The following is an 18,768-nucleotide window of genomic DNA, read 5'->3' as shown; positions in this document are numbered from 1 at the left end:
TATGCTCTTCAAATAGATAAATTTTATGATGTTCATCTCGAAGTACTGTTTATTATTATTACAACTTATGAAGTCTAAGACTTTTTTGGTCGGAAATAGTAACCAGGTTGACAATTCCAACAATACAACCTAATTTTTAAATAAGTTTGGAATTAACAAGAAACAATATTAAAGAAAAAAAGAAAAGGGAGAATCCAAGCATTATCCGAGAATCACAATCTTTGCCAGGTCACCATTTCCTACCGCCCGTACCCACAACCACAATTGCTGAAAAACAAAACGCATCCTTCTCTTCCCACCAAAATTAATAACAAATAAATAAAAATATCCATTTCATCTTCTCCTCCAAATCCAAATCCAAATCCCTGTTCCATTCTCCGAATTCCAAATTCCAAAATCCATGGTTTCTGCTTCATTGCTTGAACCCCACCCATTTAAATGGAACCGAAGCTTCCCACTTCATTTCCTTCCCTCCCCTTCTCGATCAACTACGCCTTCTCATCTTCTCTACAAACCCTTTTTGCTAACCAGAAAATTGAGAATGGAGGGCGGAGTTAAGTGCTTCTTTTCCGGGAAGGGGAAGAATTCGACGACTTCGCATTCGGGGTGGGCGGAACTGCGTTATGGAGACAAGGCCGAAACCCCAATGGAGATTTTTGCGAATTCGATTGCAAGCGCCCTCCAGGCGTTGCGAAAGCCGGCAATTGCTGCCGTCTTGCTCGGTTTGTTGTTGATGTACGATCCTAATTCCGCATTGGCCGCTTCGGGTGGACGAGTTGGAGGAAGTTCGTTTTCGTCGCGCTCGTCTTCGTCGTCGTCGTCGAGGAGTTACTCTACTCCGAGGATGAGTTCCGGGTTTTCGTACTCCGCGCCTTATAGTTCGCCGTCGGTGTTTGGCGGCGGCGGGATCTACGTAGGGCCGGCGGTTGGGGTCGGAGTAGGGGCTGGCTCGAGTTTCGTTTTCATATTGGCGGGTTTCGCGGCGTTTCTTCTGGTTTCGGGATTTCTCTCCGATCGCTCCGACAACAGTGTTCTTACTGCTTCCGAGAAAACTAGCGTACTAAAACTTCAAGTATGACAATCACTGCCCTCTCTCTCTCTCTCTCTCTCTCTCTCTCTCTCTCTCTCTCTCTCGTTTTAATGTATCTGTTTGTGTGATACTGTTTACTCTCATTCATCTTCAGAATGAAAGGCTGAACATAGGAAAATGGTAGCGTTTTGTACAAATTCCTTTGTTCGTTATGTTCTTTGATTTTCGTCAATGTTTATATCAGACATTTCTCCAGTTATATCTTGGAACATATCAGATTTTTCTGATAAGTGCAAAGACTCTGAAATCGAAGGAGATTTGGCCCTTTAATCCCCGAACAAATGCAATATATGGTTTTCCAAGGCTTTTTCAGGAAGAAAATTCAGCTATTTTAAATGTTTCTGAAGAAATTGCTGATAGTTGCATTCTAGAAAAAAATAGAAAACACGTCAGGGAGGAAACGATTGGCGAATTGTGCAGATGGTTAGATAAGAAGAAGATACCACAGCTTTAGAAACTTCTTAAATGGGTGATGCATGGGAGTTCCCTTTGTGAAAGAAGGTGGTAAAAGATTTAAGAGAGTGGATATATGCATTATGTCAATAACTACAAGGAATCAAGTTAAGAAAAATACAGAATTTTAAAGGAAATCTGGAAGCATTGAGTTCAAGTATCTGCTATTTTATTGGTCTGTAGATGAGAATGGAAGGTTATTAAAACATTATATACCACTCTTGATTGGTTTTATGAAGATAATACTCTTTTGGAATGCTAGAGGTTTGGGGATAACTGATAAGTCAGAGAAGAAGCATTTGTTATGGATGTCCTTTTCAGTAATGGTGAAAATATGGTCATTTTACAAGAGACTAAGTGCAGTAAAGTGAATAGAATAATTACAAGATTAATTTGGAGTTCTGGACATGTGGGGTTGACTTCCTTAGAGGCCATGGGTTCTGTGGCTGTCATTTTGATTATGTAGAGTGAGCATTCGATCAATGTATGACTAAGGTTTCATTATGAGGTTCTTACTTTGTGTTTATAAACATTTTGATAATTTGATAGGAGGGGTGATAGGGGTCTACAATCCTTCGCCAAGTTTTTGGTTTTAGCTTGCACCCATATATATAGATGGACATGCAATGAGAACAGGCTTAGGCTTATAATTCAAATGCATGATCTTTTGTCCAAGTGGTTCTGGAGATTCATCCATGAGGAAGAAACTTTGGAGGAAAATCGTTAGAAGCAATTATGGCATTGACAATAAGGGCCAGTTTACTAATGACCATTCTTCTAAAAACCATTGCTGTTTGTGGCCCAATTTAGCTGTAAAGGTAAAGGGTAATCGAAAATTGGCATCCGACGGAGAAATTTTGGAAAGAAACTTGGATTGGTAAAGGTTCATCAAAGAATTCTTTCATTTATGCCACTGCTAATACAAAAGGAAAGATGGTGAGACAATGCTGGAAGGAATCAATCGAAGTTGGACCTTGGCTTAAGAAGGAACTTATTTTAGAGAGAATTGGATGAATAGGATCAGTGTGTTACACTGTTGGAGGGTGTGGCTAACCAAGAGGTGGGCAGAGTGGGGTGGAAATTTGAACATAATGCCAGTTTTTTTACAAGTCAATAGTTCTTCCCTTCAGTGTCACATCACTTAAAGTGGACAGATCACTTGCATAGTTTGGAAGGAAAATACAACTAAAAATATGAAAATTTTCTTTTGGACAGTGATTTACAGAAGTCTGAATATGCTAGACCAGTTGCAAATGAAGAACCCTTTAGTTGTCTTGCCTTGATCTGGGTGAACTCTAACAATAGACCCCTTGTTCATCCCCTGTGACTTGGTAAGAAGAAAAGAGGCTGGGATTTCATATGCTAGAAGTTTGGTGGCATGTGGTGCAGTCCTAATCTCTTTCAGAGGTATTCTTGGTTTGTGGTTTACTGATCTAAAAGAAAAAAAACAAACAAACAGAAAAAAAAGGATGGTTTCTCATGTGGTTATCTACAGATAAACGTAGAATCCTTTCAGAAATGCAGATAGATTCCTCTTGTGGGCTATTTGGAAGGGAAACCATAGGATCTCGAAAATATTTATAGGGGTTTTTTTTTTTTGGGTAAGAAAATGAATATTTCATTGATGATATGCAATGTACAAAAAGGCCATATGAGCAAGTTACAAGAACGCCTTCCCATTAGAGATTAGGTCGTTTAGGTTGTACCTATTGTGAGGGCAGTAGAAGCATTTAAGCCAACTTAATGCTAGTACAATTACTCTATCAAAAAATATCTCAAATAGAAGAGATGAGTCATTGTAGATCCTATTATTCCTCTCCAGCCATAAACCCCGAAAAAAAGGCCCTGTTAAGTTGAACCCAAAGGATTGCTCCCTCCTTTTTGAAAGGATGACCAACCATAATGTTGTTATGGAAGAAATTTGGGTGGTTGTGTTGTGCTGTCTTCCAATCAAAAGCCAGAGAGAATCCTTTCCCAATACCTGGAGGCAAAATCACAAGTGATGAATTGGTGGCCTTGTGTTTCTGATGCCCTATAACAAAGATGGCAGCAGCTGGGGGAGAGGGCAGTGTGAGGCAGCCTTTTCTGAACCCTGTCTTTTGTAGGGTCTTTTATAGTTTTGAGGGGATTGTACAGAACATAGCCCCTAATGGGAGTGCTTTAGATAAAGTCTTAACTACACCACCCACCTGAGTAACTCTTAACTACACCACCCACCTGAGTAACTCTTAATTACGCCACCCATCTGAGTAACTCAGATTGGTGGAGTTTTTTTTTGTAACTTCCTCGGTGGGGGATGCTCAACTACCTGGGGCCTTTTACGTTATTTGTTCCCTTCCTTTTTAATGGAAACTGTCATGTTTCAAAAACAGAGGATAAGTCTATTGATTGTATGAAATCCTGAAAAATGAAATCTTCAGAATTTGGCATGTTCTGAAGTTAACAAATTATAAAATAAGGATTCAGGATGAACATCCCTATATGGTTCTCTCTTCAAGCTGGTGCCTCTATGTCCTCTATGTGAAAAGAAGATAATGAGACTCAATATCATCATTTTTCTGTTCGTTTTTGAACAAGAAACAGCTTTTCATTCATAAATGAAAAGAATTTTTTTGCTGGAAGAATCGAAGGAAACATCCTCCTCTCATTTCCTCCACAGCTCTACCAGCTCACTGTAATTCCCTTATCACCTATGCTCATGGAGGCCATCCTTGTAACAAGGAGAGGAAGATCTTGAATTCTAATGTTATGGAATTGTTATTAATTTTTTTCGGTTGGGGGTTGTTTATTGGTGGAAAGAAAATTAAGAAATAGAACCTTCAAAGATGTTGAGACCCCCATTTCGTTTTTCTTTATCATAGTTTGACCAATCTTTGTCTTAATTGAAAGAGCTTCTGTAATTTTCATTTAACTTGGTTGATGCTCTCCTATTTTGTATCCTTTTGGTTATTTTAATTTAATGAAAGGTTCCTTCGGTTTCTTACCACAAAAAAAGAATAAAAAATGTTGTAAAGTTCAGTTTCATGATTTGTGAAACAGATGTAATAATGTATTGGCACATTGAATGAACCGGGAAAAATTTGTCTCTGTAGCCATTTTGAAGGATTGGCTTTCTTGTTGGATAACTGAAGGTCGATAGTGGAGTTAAAATTTAATTTTGTGGAAAATTTCTTGCAAGAATGTCATCATTGTAAGTCATGACGTAATCCTCTCTCTCTCTCCAGGTTGGGTTGTTGGGCATGGGCCGCAGACTCCAAAGAGATCTAAACAGAATTGCTGAAAGTGCTGATACATCAACCCCTGAGGGTTTAAGCTACGTATTAACTGGTACACTACTGGTTTCTTATTCATTTTGAAATTGATTAACCCACTTTCTGTTTTCTTTCTGAATAGAAAGCAGTAAACTGGCACTCATCCTTGCATATAAGCAGTTACTTCAGAAAAATAAACTCCATAATAGCAAATGATGCTGAAAATTGTTTCTAGCAAGCACTATAAAATGAGTTTTCTAAGTCAGTATTGTTTGTTTATAAACAAAACCATCTTAAATTTTTTCCAAAATGGGTTTGTGAGTTCTTCTCGAGTAGTAATCATGTGCCTGCTCTTTTGTTGTGCTGTTAAAGTAACCTATTTTCTATGTGGTTTTTGCTTTCCTTTGGGTTGCAGAGACGATTCTAGCACTGCTCCGGCATCCTGATTATTGCATTTCAGGTTATTCATCTGTAAGTCTCACTATCTTCTTGCAGATCACCTGATCTAGTTGCACAGAGTTAACAAATGCATATTTTCTCAAGGGTTGCAGGATTGGTGGTGATTGCCCCATAACAAAGAATAAAACAAGTGGAACAAGGCAGGGGAATGTAAAATGATATACTTCAATAAGCAAATACACAAGAAACCCAATAGATTCCAAACATCTTTACAATCACGAACAGCTAGATGAGTTGAACGTGTGAATAGTTCTTCTAAACTTTCCCTAATATTAAGAAGATGTTGATCAATCCTTGTCCTCTCTCCTCTCTCTATACATTTCTTCCCTTGCATAGTTATCTCTTGGTTGCATGTTACTGAAGTTTCATCTCATCTTGTTTTAAATGTGCATGCTTACTGTCAAATCCTTCTTTGAGTCATTTCTCACAATCATTACTAGCTGTAGTTAGTATCGGAAGAGTTAACTTTTTCATTTTTTTAAAAAAACTTAGATGGATGTGAAACGCAGCATAGACGCTGGAGAGAAACGTTTCAATCAATTATCAATTGAAGAGCGAGGGAAATTTGATGAGGAAACTCTTGTCAATGTGAATAGTATCAAAAGGCAGAGCACAAGCAGCCAGAGATCAAGTGGATTTAGTAATGAGTACATCGTGGTTAGTTTTTCTGTGCTTTTTAAGTTTTATGCAGTCTTCTATTCCACATTAATTTCTGTCTTCTTGATTTTCCTTGCTGCCTTGATTAAGAGCATGTGTTTGGAGTATACTTATTCTCTTTATTTTGGTGAGATGTGTGGATGTGATAATATTCTACTCCGGACCTAGGCCTTCGGGCGGGCGCAGGTGCCCCTGGGTATAGGGGAGCAAATCTCTGACTCCTAGTTAAATATATATATATATATATATATTTTGGGGAACTGCTCATTTTGGACAAAAATATGATGTTCTGTTTCTTCTTAAACAGTTAATTTTAAAATTTAGCAGAAGTGTTTGGTACATTTACTGTTAGTTAATTCCTCTAGAAGACTACAAATAGATGTTCATTTTATTAGAAATTAAATTAATTTTTGAACAAAAGTAGAAAAAATTTTCAATAGAAAAGTATAGGTATCAAGGTTTTATTAATTTTGCTTCCTCAGATTCCACCTATCATTCATTAAAAACAAAAGCAAAAAAACCACCATGAACTAATGAAGTTGTTACCATTAATCACCTCTTTAAATTGCAAAATTATTTTAATAAGTCTTTAAATATTACAAAATGCACAGTTGGGGGATTGATTTTTTTGTTTTTTATTTTTAGTACATGGAGGTTTGAACCTCCCATCTCGAGGAGTAGATTTCTTAACCACAGAGCTATGGTCTTGGTGGGGCCCGTGGGGATTATTGATAAAATTGAAAGTTCGAGGATGTGTCTAAATCTTTATAGCTTAGTGTCGTTTTTGCAGTTTTCCAAAAAATAAAAGATCATAGATTCATATCTTCCATTACAGTAATAACTGAATATAAACATATGAATTGAGGTTTGAAGCTTTTGGAGTTTATCTAGAACGTTCAATTTCCTAATGTTTTCTCAAAGCCGAGTGTAGTAGGGTTGAAAATTGTTTATTGAGGTGGACGAACGTTCCAGACAGTTTTGCAGTCAAATTTTTTAGATGATCTGTTACTAGAATATTTTACTATCTCAACTTTTCATTAGAGATGAGATGCATTTTGGTGGAATTAAAATCTGATATTGATGAGAGAAAAAAGACATAGGTTTCCATATTTGCCCCCCTTGATTACAACATGTTGTATGTTAGATAACAATATTGGTGGCTGCTGAGGGAGTGCATAAGTTGCCAACTATCAATGGCAGTGGGGAGTTGAAGGAAGCTTTGCAAAAACTTGCATCCATTCCCACCACCAAAATATTAGTAAGTTGAAGTTGGCAGAGTGGGATTTCATTTCATTTTTTGGTTTGGTTTGTTTATTGGTAATGACTCAAAAGTTGTTGGCATTTGAATCTGAATGCAGGCAGTTGAAGTTTTGTGGACACCACAGAATGAGAATGACACATTGACTGAGCGAGAACTCCTTGAAGATTATCCACTTTTAAGGCCTCTATAACTATATTTTTACTATGCATTACATGATTATAGATGATGATTTGTTTGGGATATAGAGCTCTCTTGACATAGAAAAATGTATATAATAAATAACATGTCACAAAATTGGTCCACAAATTACAAATTTAGCTTTAATTTGGTCATCTTCATCCAACTGAACACTCGCTGCTTTGTACAGTGTAATATGTATATTTAGTGATAGAAAATGGGTGGTTTGGGAGTCAAAATCACTTCCCCGATAAAATAAACGGCTTGTTTGAATTTTTTTTTTTTAAAACTCATTTGGTTCTTGTACTTTCACTGATCTACTTCAATTAAAGTAATGATTTAGTCCCTGAATTTTAGTTTGTAATGAATTTGTAACAAATCGAAAATATAAATATATATATATATATATATATATATATATATAGGTGTTTTCTTTTATTCTCTCATAGATAAACCTTTTCTGTTTTAAAAAATTATTTTTAAAAATAATTTGCTTTTAGAATTAGAAAAATATATATATATAAAAAACTTTTATTAAATCTTTATTATCATTTTTAAAAAAGGTTTTTTAGAGTTTGTTTTAAAAGTTCATGCACCCTTGGTTTTATTTTCTTAAACTGCTAGACTTAGTTTTTTCTCTAAGAGAAAAAGAAAAGAAAAGAAGAAGAATTTTGGTATTTTCGCTCAAAGATCGGTAAGTTTTTCTTCCTCATTGTTTTAGTTTTATTTTTCTTGATCTGTAATTCTTTAATTCAGTTTATTGAGAAAAATTTTGAGGTCTTTGGAATAAAAGATTTTAAGGACTTTTTACCTTAAAAATTTTTCAGAATTTTTGCTTTGGATATTTTTGTTTATGAGACTGTTTTTGGGCTATTTTGAGTCTCTTTTTGCATAAAAAGTTTATCAATTTGTATCCCATAAACTACAGTTTATTGTCTGGTTTTTACATGAAAAATTATATGTTTTTACCAAGTTTTAAAGGTTTTCTATACAGTTTTTCAGATCTGATTTTTCTATAAAAATCACTAAATTGCTAATTATTTTATTGAAAATTCTTCGAAGTTTTATTTTATAAAACAGAAAATTTTCTAGATTTAAAATCTCAAAATTTTCAATTGTATAGAAGGTTTTTAAGCTTGTTTGGCTGAAGAAACTTTTTGTAAATCTAGTCTGTATTGATTTATACCGATTCTTGTAATTTTATAGTTTGTTAGTGTTGAATTTAGAGCTTTTTAACCCAGTTTTCATATCTGGTTTTGTAGCCCTAAATCCATACTTTCCTAATTGTTTTTACATAAAAAAGTGTTTTGAATGGGAAAATTGGATAGATAAGATTTGCTTAGTAATTTTTGGATATGTGTTGTTTCTAGGCCTCTAAGTTGACAACTATCGTTAAGTTAGACTTGTAGGATTTTCGAGAGAGGTAAGTGATTTATGATATTCTATTGTAAGTGATTTATCATATCCATTCAAAAAGTATGTAAGTGATTTACCATATCTCTTCGAAAAGTATTGTAAGTGAAGATTTGAAATTGCTATATTGCCTATGAAATTGAAGTTTAAATATGAATTTGATAAATATTTTGGTATTGATATTATGGTTATTTGTAAAAATATTTGAAGCATGTTTTGATAAGGTTTTTGTTTGAAATTATTTAAAAGTTTGAAATTGATATTTTGTTTATTTGTGAAATATTTGAAATTATGTTTGATATGATTTAATAGAGTTTGTTTGAAATTATTTAAATATTTTGAACTGATTTCATATTGAAAGTATGTATTTGTTTTGCATATTTATTTGAAAGATATTTTGATTGATTTGATAGGGTTATCCGATATGCTATATTTTTGTTTTGAGGAATGTTTTGCTTATTTGGGTAGTAGCCTAATTTGGAATGGATGGATTTCTGTTATGGGGGAAGACACTTTTGTGGTTTGACATTCTTTGGGAATGAAGATTCGTGTGTTATTCACTCACATGGCCTCACACTTAAGTAATCGTTCTGTTTGTTTTGATCGATATTATTTCGGCAACTCTATTTTGGTCAATATTAATTCGACAACTCTGATGGAAGCTTCTGATTGATTGTTGTTATCAACGAGTAACCACATATGTTCTGTAGTCTACCCAAGTAATGCAACCTCCCACTCTGATTTTGAAAATATGAATGAATGTAACATTGTTTTGAATGTTTGAATGATTTAGTTTATTCGAAAGTTTGAAAGTTGTACCAAATATTTTAGAAGAAATTTTGAAGGTTTTGATAGGTTGGAGTTTTCGGGGGGGGGGGGGGGGGGGGGGGGTGTGCGGGACACTGCAAGGTGGGTAGTTTATCTGGGTATTTTTGTTACAAATGTTTCGAAGGGAAAAATGAATTTCAGTGTTTGACATGAAAATTGCTTATTGAGTATTTTTGTACTCATTTTTCTATTTTCTAAATGTTTTCAGATGAAGGTTCAAGTGACTGCTCAGATAGTGATTGAGGCGTTCTAGCATGAGGAGTTGAAATTTTTAATATTTTCCATTTTTTTAGCATATGAGAACTTAGTTAGATCTGCTAGTTATTCTTTGGCTTCATTATAGTATAAGTTTCTGTTTCAAGGTTGGACTTGTCCTTATCTTTTGTCATAGTATCAAATTAAATAAAGAAGTTTTTCCTTTAATATAATGGTTATTTGTTTACGCTTCCGTAGTATTGTTAGAATGACCATATTAGAAAATACGGGTTGTTACAGAATTGGTCCCTACAATTTAAAACTTATAACAATTTAATTCCTATGGTGAAAAAATTTATTATAATTAATTGTCAAATTTTAACATTATAACAATTTAGTCTTTCTAATTTATAAACATATTTGGTCTCTCTTGAATTTATCAATCTACATATATAAGAAACTCAACGAAAAATTTTCACGATAAGGACTAATCGTTACAAGCTTTAAATTATAAGGACTAAATTATTACATATTAAAGTTCAAGGACTAAATTGTTACCAATTTGAGAGTACAATGACTAAATTTTTACAAACTAAAGTTCAGGGATTAAATTATATTTTAGTGAAAGTACAGGACAAAAAGTTTTTTTAACTTTTTTTTTTCTTTCTTAGATTTTGTTAAATATAAGTATTTGGTAATCACTCTTGTTTGTCAAGAAATGTTTTGAAGCCCACGTAGAGATTCTGAAATCAATAAGATCAATTTTTTTTTCTTCTGACCTTTTTATTTTTTCCTTTCAAAACATAAATAAAGCATTGTTAGTTACAAAATGTATCCTAAATATTCAAAGAGATAAATATGACATAAAAAAATGAATATTAAATAAAACTAATAATTTTCAAATAACATTTATTTTTTTTAATTAAAAGTTTAGAGAGCAAGATGCAAACTTCTCATGTCTTTGTATCGTTATTACGAAACAACAACTTCGGTTAGGGGAGGGAAGAGCAATAAATTGTAAATGGGAAGACGAGCAAGGGTAGCTTATAAGAGATGCCTACCTCGTTTGGAGGTGTGAGAATGAACCCGATGAAGAAGAGTGAAGGAAGACTCAAATAAAAGCTAGGTGTCGAACCCCAACATTGAGACATGTGACATGGCCTAGGGGGACCTTGCACGAGCCATTATCGAGGTATGCAGGGCAGCACACCAAAGTGACAAAATCAAGGCAAGCCGACATGTGTAGTCGAGTGAGTAGCAAGCAACACGTAGACGTTGGCATGGGGCTGGCGTCATGGCCTCAAATCTGCGGCTGCTTGACCCTTCAATGTTGTCCTACGTGTCGAAGGCGATGTCATACTCACTGAGCTCCAGAGCTCACTTCATCAGCCGGCCTGATGTTTCAGGCTTGTATAAGATTTGCCTCAAGGGGAAGTTTGTCAAAACGATTATCTTATGCGCCTGGAAGTACGTCGCAGACGCCGTGCAGATGTCACGAATGCCAGGGTCAGCTTCTCAACACAGGGGTAGCGAGCTTCGGGCTCGGTCATTGACTTACTCGTGTAGTAAACAGGGCTCTGCCGCCCTTCCGCTTCACGGATCAAGACCGAGCTCACCGTATTTTCCGACACGGCCAAGTACAGGTAGAGAACGTCCCCAGGCAGTGGCTTGGACAGCAATGGGGTCGTGCTCAGGTACTGTTTTAGTTGCTGAAGTGCCGCTTCACAATCGTCGGTCCATTCGAACCGACCCTTTTTCCTTAATGTTTGGAAGAAAGGATGACACTTGTTAGTGGAGCGAGACACAAAGCGATTCAGAGCTGCCAGACGGCCATTCAGCCTCTAAAGTTGCTTGATATTCCTCGGCGCTTCCATCTCGAGGACTGCTCTTATCTTGTCTGGATTGGCTTCAATTCCACGTTTGTGAACCACGAATGCGAGGAATTTTCCCGACGAAACCCCAAAAGCACACTTGCTCGGGTTGAGCTTCATCTGATACTTTCGAAGTATGTTGAAGGTCTACTAGGTCGGCCAAATGCGAGCTCATCTGCTTGCTCTTTACCAATATGTCGTCTACATATACCTCCATGTTGCGTCCGATCTGTTTGGCGAACATCATGTTGACCATTCGTTGGTAGGTCGTCCCGGTGTTCTTCAGACCAAAGGGTGACGTTGTAGCAATACAACCCTTGTTCAGTAACAAACGAAGTGTGTTCCTAGTTGGGCGCATGCATCCGGATCTGGTTGTACCCGAGCTGATCTATTCGAGGTAGGGGAAAACTATCTTTCGGACACGTCTTATTGATGCTCGTAAAGTCAATACAGACGCGCCACTTGCCATTAGACTTTTTAACTAAAACAACATTGGAGATCCACGCGGGGTATTGAACTTCTCTTATGAAATTAGCTCGTAGCAATTGCTCAACCTCTTTACAAATTACAGTACTTCGTTCGGCATCGACAGGCCGACGCTTTTGCCTTACAGGCCTATAGTTAGGATCTACATTAAGCCTATGCACCATTATGCTTGGGTCGATTCCCAGCATGTCGTCATGTGACCACGCAAACACGTCAGAATTCGCCTTCAAAAACCCGATGAGTAAACTTTGCCTCGGCCTCTAGTCTGCTGCCGATGCTGACTTGCCTATCCGGCCCTAGTAAAGGGACAAGTTCTAACTCTTCTGCTGGAGTGCCGCGGCTAGGACGGTCCCTTTCATTGCAGTAGTGTAACACTCTCTTGATGTTCACTGCTCACCTCGGATCGTCGCAACTCCGGCTGGGGTTGGATACTTCAGAACTTGATGGTCAGTGGATGGAACTGCTTTGAGGTCGTGAATCAGGGGGCGACCGAGTATGGCACTGTATGCCGAGCTTCGATCTATTACAACAAGCTCGGCAACTCTGGTCTCTTATTGATCTCCTTTGCCGATAGTGACAGGGAGCGAGATACATCCTTCTGCACTAACTGACTCCCCTGCAAAGCTGACCAAGGGCGTTGGGCTATGCTTCAAGTGCTTTCTCTCCCACCCCAGAGCTGCGTAGGTCGAGAAGGACAATATATTAGCCGACGCTCCGCCGTCGATAAGAACTCTTCTGACCTCGTAGGACCTTCAAGGGTCAGGCCAATTCCGAAAGTCGAGACGATAGAAAACAGGCGAAACTCAAAGAAGAAGACAATAGGCGAATGACGAGGGGAAGGAGCAGTGTGCTTTTAGCTCTTTCAGGCAGGTAGCTTCCCCCTCTCGGGGGGACAATTGGGGCGTGGACACCAGAACAGACAGTAGAGGTTTTAGAAAGTTGGGGAAGTGCAGCGAAACCAAAACAAAAAAGAAATGAAGTCTAAAATGATCTTCCGTGGTCTATCAGCGGGGGATTACTAAAGCGTCGTTATGGGGCATATGCACCCCTTCACCATCCTACTCGTCGAATGAGATCGACATCATGGGCTCCTTGGGGTACGAGGTACAGACCTCATGTGTTGCTTCCCGGGCTAGAGCTTTTCTTTTCTATCCTGATTGTCCCCCAATCGGACCACCGTGAATGGTGTTTATAACGGCAGGACGATCTTCCTTCCGTCTAGACGGCTGTGATCTCTCTCGCTTCTCCTCCCAAGCCGATCCCTCTAGCTCAACTCGTTCTCTGCTGCCAACATACTTCTTCAAATAACCTCTCCGGATCAAATCCTTGACCTACTCCTTCAGATGGAAGCAACGGGAGGTATCGTGGTCGTGGTCTTTATGGAATCGGCAGTAGAGTCGCTTGTCTCGCTTTTCCGAGGGCGGTCGAGCTTCTCTGGGGCTGCGAATAGCGCCTCCATGTCGGTGTCTTCGACTGCAACGTAGATCTCCACAATTGAGGCATTCAACGGAGTAAACCCGTTGAACTTCGACCCTCGACGATCTGAGGGGATCCTCTCGTCGCGTCGGCCTCTATTTTTGTCGTCGTCAGTTCGCCCAGACGAACTTTGATCATCACCACACCGCTTCTTGGAATGAGGGACTTCTGGTCCCGATCTTTACCGCGGCTGCTTCGCCTAGCTCCATTGGCCTTCCACAACTCTAGGCTATCGATATACTGGCGAGCTCGGGCAAGCATTTCGTTCAGGGAGGTCAGCGGACGGCTTCCGAACTCAATCGTCAAGTTTCTGTCGTTCAACCCTGTTGTGAAGTACATCATGGCAATGTCATTGGTACAACTCACCACCTTGATATGCTCGTCCATGAACCGAGTGATGTACTCCATAAGGGACTCATTGTCCCGTTGCTTCACTATTCTGAGGTGAGAAGACGACAACTTCAACAACTACCGAGCTGAGAACTGATTGATGAACAACCTTCTCAACTGTTGATAACTGTCAATTGACCTCGGCTTCAGCTGTCGGTACCACAATCTCGCCAAGCCTTCCAGAGCTATTTGGAATGCTCGGCATTTCATAGCGTCGCTTGCAGCCAAAAAATCCAGCTTTCCCTCGGACACCTCAACACACGAGACTGGATCCCCGGACACGTCATAAAAGCTCATGACTCAAGCTTTGAACCTCGGCGGGATGGGCGCATCCAGGATTTCTTGGGAGAAAGGCGGCTCCTCCTGCTCCACCGCCCGATGTGGATCTAGGGGCATGCACTACCGCTTGAGGTCCTCTATCTCCTTCTGAAACTGGTCTCGGATGAGGTCCACCTCAAATCGAAATGCGTGATCGCCTTGGGATGACCTCTCTCGATCATCGACCTCCCGGATTCTCTCCCGCCGTAAGTCGACTTGGTACTCCTGATCCTTGGGTGCCGCCCATCGTTGTCTCGATGGCCCCTCATCTCGGCCCTGGTGGGCGTTGTAGCTATCGATCGATGCCTGATGGGTCCGGATTGGTTGGACCCTTGGGCGTTGGTCCTCCACCTAGTCGTCCTGCTGAGGGTGGCTTCGTACCTGTGCTTCTAGGGTGTCGTCCATCCTCGGGTGTTGAAGCTTTCGTGAGGGTGCTCCAGCTCGGGCCTCCCTACAAGGTTGGAATTGATATTCCGTTCTTTTGGTTGGATGCAGCGGCCCTTTCCCTCTGGCAGGATCCCTGGAGATAGAAGCGTCGGACACTTCGCTGCCCCTCTCAACCGCTTCTAGCCGTGCCTTGACTTCTGTAAGCTCGACGATCACATTAGCAACCACGATAGGATCCACACCCGCATCGGCACTTGCCCCGGAACGCGCACCCTTGTTCCCCTAACTACGAAGACGAGGAGCAAGGGCGGCAGCCCAATCCTCTGAGGCTGTAGCGGTGGAAACTAATCTGAGGCAAGGTAGAAGTCCCGAACCACTATGGGATCAGATGTGGTAGGCCGACCTCCATTCTCCTTGACAGCCCCGCCTGAGGCTGTTGCTCGGCAACTGATGTTCCAGCCACCTAAGAGTACGTGTGGCGAGGAGGGGCATTGAGGGTGGTGGCACCCTCTCCTGGAGAGCGGATCGGCGAAAGTTGAGATCGTGATTACTGGGAGCGGGTTTGGGCCATTAGCTCAGATTGCAAAAGTGAGACTGACTTTCAAATATGGCGTTCCCCACAGACGACGGCAAAATATTTGAGCTCGAAATTGCTGAGCTTGGATTAGGTGTAGGTCGGAATGGACTGGATGATCTTCTCTAAACTGCCATACGGCCTCCCAGAGCACTCGGAGGACCTGCAAAACAAAGTTAGCACTCCGACGAGCAAGTTAGTTGTAGTCCGAGCTAACTTGCTGATTCTATCTAGGATTGCATACCTTGCATTTAAGGCAAGAGTTTCTATTTATAGAAACTGAGCCCGACAGGAACTCTGACACACCCTAAAAATGCGACGTGTTGTCGGGTTCACAAGAGACAACATTACGGACTTTACTGAAGGTCGGCTTGGCTTCGTAGATCGTACTCTATCCACCGACCTAAATGATTTTGGGTCAATTTCCATATTTCGTGCGCGTGTCAATTCAACTTTCCCGTCGGATCATGACACGTGGCAGGCCAAAATTCGTATCCAACACTGTTCAACTGAGCGATTTTGATTTCGCTTCTTGGATTTGGAGAAGGGTTTTGGAAATCGTCTATTTCCCAATCCCTTGAAAAGAAAAGAGACCTAACAATGGTTTATAATAGATATGGACTACTCCTCTCATTGCCAATTGATTTTGAGATGGAATCCCATGAATATTGATATAGTATCATAGCCCAAAACGCTCAAACGAGCATGAAAAGGGGCATGTTAAGATCCAACCAAGATTGATGAGCCAAAAGAACGACAAGAGGCATGTTAAGGATCATACATTAAAAAGAAAATGACAATATTATACCATTGTGGAGATATTTTTTATACTTTTGGTACCTTGTCCTCAACATAAAATACATGGAAGAGAGCTAAATTGTAATGATAATAGGTTGGTTGGACGGATGAGGACCTATTTTGTCCCGACTACTCTTTGAATGTTTGACAACTAATATAAAACTTATTTGTCCCCACTATCATTAAATCTTTGACAATTAAGAAAGAGAAATTTAAAAATAGAGAATTTTTTTTAAAGAAATAATGAGTGGTAAAGTTTTTAATGGTGATTAAGATAAAAATAGGTCCTCACTCATATTTAAGTATTTTCTAAATTTTAAATGGTGTCTAATAAATATCTCAACATTTAAAAATAAATAAATTATACCATAGCTTTAAAAAAACCAGTACAAGTGCAAGTTAACAAATTAAGAACAATACTTAAATACTAACATGTCAATACTTGTCATCTTCTTTATCATGGTTAAAAATTTGACAACTCTTAGGGGGTGTTTGGTTCGCTATTTTGCCCTGATTTATTAAGTGTGGATTTGTTAAGTGTGAGTTTGTTAAGTCTAAGTTTGTTAAGTTTGTGTTTAGTTAGTGCACAAAATAGGTTTATTATATATGGGTTTGTTATGTATGTGTTTGGTTGGTGTTAAGTCTGGGTTTGTTAGGTGTGTATTTTGTATTTTGTTAAATTAGTTTTATTAAAAAATCTTGTGTTCGGTTGTTTGAGTTTTAATTTTCTTTTAAAAAAATATAATTCGTAAACTAATTATTTAATTAAAATAATTTAAATTACATTTAAATTATTTTACAAAAGTCAATTTTCTTATGAAAATTAGGAAATACTATTTTAAGGATATATGAATTATTTTTAATATATTTGTCCATCCAATTTTTTTTCCAATGATTAATTTTTAAAATAAATATTCAATTATCAATAAAAATACTTTTAAAATATTTATCAAAGGTTAAACAAGAGTATACAAATTCATTCCACATAAATTTTACTATAGAGAAAATGTTATGAATCATTTATTTAATTTTTCACAATTTACTATCTTAAGTAAATTTGATTACATAATTATTCTAAAAAAAATTATTACTTAATCATCGTCAACATTATTATTAAATTTCACTTATTTTTATTGACAATTACGTTTTATTACAAAGTGAAAACCTTTAAATAATAATTGTTTAAAAACTATTAATTTCGTAAGTTAAAAATAAGATATAAAAATAAAATAAATAATTATACAAAATTATAATGTCTTTCATTAATTATGCAAATGACTTTTACATTTTCACAAAATCATAACTACAGTATAGAATTTACACTTTTGTCATCAAATAATCCCTAATTAGATGATACCCATAACACAAATTACTAGTATATCTGTTAGTGTTGGCTTTTTACTGTTGAAACATGTGTCGGTAGCCCTGTTTGACCACATTTTTGACCCATTTTCCATTATTATTTGCTAAAAAGGACCATATATTCTTAAAGTAGAACATACATAGATTATTTATGCATAAAAGTCAAACTATGGTACTTTAGGAAAAATATGAGATAAATGCGGTCAAAGTTGGAAGAAAATAACAGAATTCTGTCTTTTTTGCAGAATTGCGCCTGTCGCATTTTTGCAGGGCAATTTGTCAAAACGCACGTTTTGATTAATGAAGGGCAAAGAGGACATTTCCCACATGTTTAAAACCGTGAGTCCAAGTCCAAGTGAGGTGGTTAGGTGAGTCTCAACCCTTTTCCACCTAAAATGGAGGGGAGTTTCAACCAACCTATGGTGCTATAAAAGGAAGCCATCCATCCCTCAGCAAATCATCCCTTCCAAGCTTCATTTCATCTTCTTCTAGATACTCTCTAGTTGTAGAACACGTTTTTAGGGTTTATGTTTATATTCTAGTTGTTCATTTCTTCGTTTTTCACGCTTTTACCTTTCGTATTGCTTTTAATTCAGTTTCTTACTTCTGTTATTTGTTCATTCTGTTATTTTAAAGTTCTTTAGCGAGTTTCAACTCCCCTCACGCTCGAGAGAGAAGAGGGTCAAGCTAGAACTCCTTGTACGGCTTATTTATTCATTTAAATTCAATGAAAAATACTTTCTTTATGTTTTCGTGCATTTACTTTCATTTAATTATGTTCTAAATTAGTTATCAACCTCCTTGTAGAATGCCTTAGTCAACTGATTTGATTTTCAACACGCTCAAGATTTTGGCCAGATTGCGCTTGACACTTTTTTGGGTTGGTTTCTAAAAACTTCTCTTTACGTCTTTTTTCCATTTGGCCAGTGGGAACTAAATTTATACACCAAAGCTCAACCTTGGGAAAGGTGAGTTAGGTAAAATAATAGGAAACCAATATGGGATGTGACTTAGTAATAAGCGCATAAAACATGGTCCTAGGCATAGGCCCTCTGACCCATAATGCAAATGAGTTGGTAGATATTCTCTAGGATTGTAATCACACATAGGAATATGATTGTAGGTTACCCTAGTCTCTGCAGCAACCAAAAGCGGTAGTGAAAGAGTAGAACTCAAATCCCAAGAAAAGTCAGGAATTGCGCCTGGTGCATTTTCCCAACATAGTGTATTTTCCATGTTTTACATCAAAACTAAGGTAGGAGACAAGGAGGTTGAGTTTCATTAAATTGCTTGATAGTTGAAACCCCCAAACAACAACATTT

General features: G+C 38.0%; 1 protein-coding gene across 1 annotated transcript; it reads left to right on the top strand.

Annotated features, from left to right (window-relative positions):
• The first annotated feature begins 290 nt into the window (after positions 1-290).
• On the top strand, positions 291-7,503 carry LOC111021018 (myelin-associated oligodendrocyte basic protein). The gene is made up of 6 exons (XM_022297845.2): positions 291-1,072; positions 4,768-4,870; positions 5,210-5,265; positions 5,746-5,910; positions 7,055-7,168; positions 7,269-7,503. The coding sequence occupies exons 1-6, from the start codon at positions 401-403 to the stop codon at positions 7,359-7,361; spliced, it is 1,203 nt and encodes a 400-aa protein (XP_022153537.1). The 5' UTR covers positions 291-400; the 3' UTR covers positions 7,362-7,503.
• The last annotated feature ends 11,265 nt before the right edge of the window (positions 7,504-18,768 follow it).

The sequence above is a fragment of the Momordica charantia genome, assembly GCF_013281855.1.
Source record: "Momordica charantia cultivar OHB3-1 chromosome 6 unlocalized genomic scaffold, Mcharantia_2.0 BLBB01000006.1, whole genome shotgun sequence".
In the NCBI taxonomy this organism is placed as follows: Eukaryota; Viridiplantae; Streptophyta; class Magnoliopsida; order Cucurbitales; family Cucurbitaceae; genus Momordica; species Momordica charantia.
Note: the sequence above shows the minus strand (reverse complement) of the source record. Positions and strands in the feature narration are given on the sequence as shown.